Raw genomic sequence first — 4,016 nt, 5'->3', positions numbered from 1 at the left:
AGTGTTAATTTGAAGAGAATATATGTATTTTTTATTTATTTAATATATATAAATATATTTTTAAAATAACTGATTAAAAAAAGAGGGAAGTGGATGAGATCTGTTATGAGGTTTAATGCAGATATAAGGAAGGCTTAGTCAACTAAATTAATCAACTGATAATTAATATCATAACTAACTCACTCTAAAGTCTAAACCGGCAGTAAGTTGTAATTTTCCAAATACCAATCGTTCTTTGTTTGTGATTCATCTTGTTCATGAAGTCAAATGCGTTGCACGCGCCCAAGCTGCATGTGCATAAAGTGCATTGCAACAGAGAGCAGACTCCTTTAGCAACCTTCCACTCATTTTCGTCCTTTGCTCTGCTTCTTCATAAATCTCTCTCTCTGTTTCTTCTCTCTTCTGAATCTCTCAAAAGCTGATCTGATGGGTCGGCTTGCGCCACTTTCAGAGGAGCCCGTCAACCAAGAAGACGACAGCGCAAACGGCTCAAAGAAAGGTCGAGGCCTCACATGGCGGAACTGGATCAAGACCCACCTCTCCCTCGTCTTCAACAAGAAATCCGACCTCAGGATCCTCCTCAGCGTTCTGGGTTGTCCTCTCTTCCCCATTCCTCTCCATCCCAAGCAACCCACCATCAGCGAGCTGGAGGTACACCATTCATGATGATCTCCACCATCTTTCACACTTTTTTTTTTTGTTTTAATATTATTTTGCTGTACTTCGGTGTTCACATTCTTTCCACTAGTGAAGTATATATCCAAGTTGCTTACTTTTGTAAAAGGAAAAGCAAAAAAGGACCACATGGCTGTATTTTACTAAAACAAATGCAATGGGTCATGTTCTTGTCTTCCGACAGGTCTCCTCCTCAGCCCAATATATCATACAACACTTCACGGCGGCGACTGGCTGCCGTAAGTTAGAGGGGACGGTGAAGAACATTTTCGCCACCGGAAAGGTGTCCATGGCCATGGTGGATGACCCGGGCTCTGGAGGTTCGGCTGCCGGAGCCACCGGAGAGTCGCAGAAAGGGTGCTTTGTAATGTGGCAGATGGTCCCTAATAAGTGGCTCATTGAGCTGGTTGTGGGTGGTCACAAGGTTGTAGCCGGTAGTGATGGCAAGATGGCTTGGCGCCACACACCGTGGCTCGGCGCGCATGCCGCCAGAGGCGGTGTTCGTCCTCTCCGGCGAGCTCTTCAGGTTAGTACTTTGAAATTGTGGCTTAAGTAGTAATACTTACTCCAAATCTTTTTTGACAAAAGAAAAAAAAAACAGGGTTTGTTAATTTTTCTAAGAAACATTGACCAAATTGGGTATTGTTTGTGTTTTACTTTTGCATGTCCTTCCTCGTACGTTTCCTATAGTCTTCAATCTTAATTATTTCCAAATATAGGTGGCTTATTAGATACGTTTTTGTAATCCTATGATCCAAGATGTGACAATTGACGTTGAATTCTGTGGATTAGTTTTTTTAATTGGATTAAATTTTAATATGCTTAAATAGTACTTATTTGTCATGTCAAATTATATTGTCGTAATCAACAACACAAATATATAAATTAAGATTTTTAATTCCATATTTCACTATTTATATTCAAATCAATATTGTCATTTCTTGTTTACATGATCAGTAATATTTGTTGCACAAAGGCTAATCAGTTCATGATTTATGATACCATTATCTTTTCAAAAAAAAAAAAATGTACACACTTTGTACAATGCTGACGTGTAAATGATTTTCACAATAAAAAAAAAAGTAATGTTTCTTATACAGCAAAAAATGAAAATTATTTTTACGTCAACGTTATTGTACAAAATGTGTACATTTGTTATGTAAGAAACATTACTCTATTTATATAATAAAAAAATTTCTCTGATTTGTTAAGATTTTTCTCTTATTTTGATGATTAGGTAGATCTTACTATTAAATATTATTTTAAATCATAAAAATATGATTTTATAGTACACATTCAAGTGTTTATTATTACTTTGCTTGAAAGGATGACCAAAAGCTAAAGAAAGATATATTTAATATAGTAAATTAATATCTTAAATCGGTCAATTATTAAATTAAACTATAGTAAAAAAATAATAATCCTACGTATTTAACTATTCTTTCCATCTGGAATGTTTCATTCAAATCCGTTAGATATTAATACATATTAACATTTGTAGGGACTAGATCCTTTGGCCATAGCGGCCGTGTTTTCCCCAGCGCAGTACTTGGGAGAAAAGCGAATTTCAGGCGTTGATTGTTTTGTGCTGAAATTGTCCGCTGATCAAACGGACCTGGCTGAACGTGGCGACAACACAGCAGAGATGATAAAGCATGTTATATTTGGCTACTTCAGCCAAAGAAGCGGGCTCCTCGTGTACTTAGAGGACTCTTACTTAAACAGGATTCAATCCCCTGGGACGCACCCCATGTACTGGGAGACCACAATGTCAACAAGAATCGAGGACTATCGAACGGTGGAGGGCGTGATGATCGCTCACGCCGGCCAATCGAGTGTGATCATCACACGGTTCGGTGACAACATGAAGGCGGGCCCCGCGGTCACACGGATGGAGGAGACATGGGCCATCGATGACCTGGCATTCAACGTCCCTGGCCTCTCCATCGATTGCTTCATTCCTCCGAACGAAGTACAGGGGGAGTATCCAGGAGAGGATCTTGCTTGGAGATCACCGTTAGATGATTGATCATGATTTTGATCCGGCGGTGCTAATTGCTTCTTGAAGAGTGCTTTATATCGTTGAATTTGACCGAAATAGGTGACCCTGAAGTTTTGTGTACATATATATGGATACAATTTATCCTCGAGGAATTCATTGTTTATTAAATAATGTTTTGTATACGATACTTAAATATATATATTTGTCATTATATGTTTCTACAAAGAAAATGGAGCAGCTTTTTTCTTTTTTTAATGGTATGATTAAATCTTCGATCCAATTCATACCTGGATTTCGTATTAAATATTGAAAAATGATATTTTTGCCATCCAAAGACACAATTATTGACATAACTATTGATATTTTTTTTTTTATTTCTTTAACATTTAAAAAAAAAAAAAAAAAAACACAAAATCAAACTCTAATCCATTTACATAGTTTTGTGATTTTCTGTATAATAATAATAAAAAAAAAAGTCATTAATTGTGTCAATAATTATATCATAGAGTGGCAACATATCATATAATTTGTTCATCAAAAATACATATCATATAATTTCATATCTCTTAAATATTTGTGATTTTTTAACCTTAATATATGTTTATATTTCTCATATATAATATGCATAAATTAAAATGTAAACCTGATATTCTTCTTTAATTTACGTGGGCTTAGGGGACGGATGATATTCTTCTTTTTGCCCTGCTATAATGCCATTTCATACGAGTAAACCTGATTTTCTATTTCCTCCCTCCTAGTGTTTTTTTTTTTTTTTTTTAAAAAAAAAATGTTATTTTCAGAATTTAAAATTGATATATTTAATGATGTACATAATGTCAATATCTGCACGTCTATTAAAAAACTAAACAAAATCTTCTATAGCTTTTTTTAGAGCAATTGAGCCAAATCTGTTAAAGAATAGGCAATGATCCTTTCCATTTCATTTAAAATATATAATATTCATTTCAAGCACTAAATCTAACCGTATATACGATACCACATTATTTAAATTTTTTTTGTCTCCAATAATTATGCAAAAAAAGAAGACCCCTCTTCCAAAGATTAGAAAAAACAATAAATAAATAAATAAAAACTTAAATTCTTGGAAAAAAAAAATGTGAGCTAGTTATAGTAATGTTTTCGTAGATAATTTTTTCTTTAACTGTCATTAAAAACGAATTTAGGATACTTTTATTATATTATTGGTAATTGTCTACAATTTAAGTGTGATGCAGTAACGAGATGCCGTAGAGTCTTTAGAATTTTCAGAAATTATTTATTCAATATGAAAAGGGCCTTAATATGACAATCATCAGTGTTACAAGCATCAATAAGGCAA

General features: G+C 34.4%; 1 protein-coding gene across 1 annotated transcript; it reads left to right on the top strand.

Annotated features, from left to right (window-relative positions):
* The first annotated feature begins 232 nt into the window (after positions 1-232).
* Positions 233-2,907, top strand: LOC133873605 (uncharacterized). Its single transcript, XM_062311336.1, has 3 exons — positions 233-651; positions 860-1,201; positions 2,177-2,907. The coding sequence occupies exons 1-3, from the start codon at positions 427-429 to the stop codon at positions 2,702-2,704; spliced, it is 1,095 nt and encodes a 364-aa protein (XP_062167320.1). The 5' UTR covers positions 233-426; the 3' UTR covers positions 2,705-2,907.
* The last annotated feature ends 1,109 nt before the right edge of the window (positions 2,908-4,016 follow it).

This window comes from Alnus glutinosa, chromosome 7 (assembly GCF_958979055.1).
Source record: "Alnus glutinosa chromosome 7, dhAlnGlut1.1, whole genome shotgun sequence".
NCBI lineage: Eukaryota > Viridiplantae > Streptophyta > Magnoliopsida > Fagales > Betulaceae > Alnus > Alnus glutinosa.
This window is presented reverse-complemented; position numbering and strand designations above follow the sequence as displayed.

Excerpts from the sequence above, each read along its gene's own strand:
- LOC133873605 (XM_062311336.1), top strand. The coding sequence starts at position 427 with ATGGGTCGGCTTGCGCCACTTTCAGAGGAGCCCGTCAACCAAGAAGAC. Across the intron at positions 652-859 it reads CCACCATCAGCGAGCTGGAG|GTCTCCTCCTCAGCCCAATA; the intron begins GTACACCATTCA and ends GTCTTCCGACAG. Across the intron at positions 1,202-2,176 it reads CTCTCCGGCGAGCTCTTCAG|GGACTAGATCCTTTGGCCAT; the intron begins GTTAGTACTTTG and ends TAACATTTGTAG.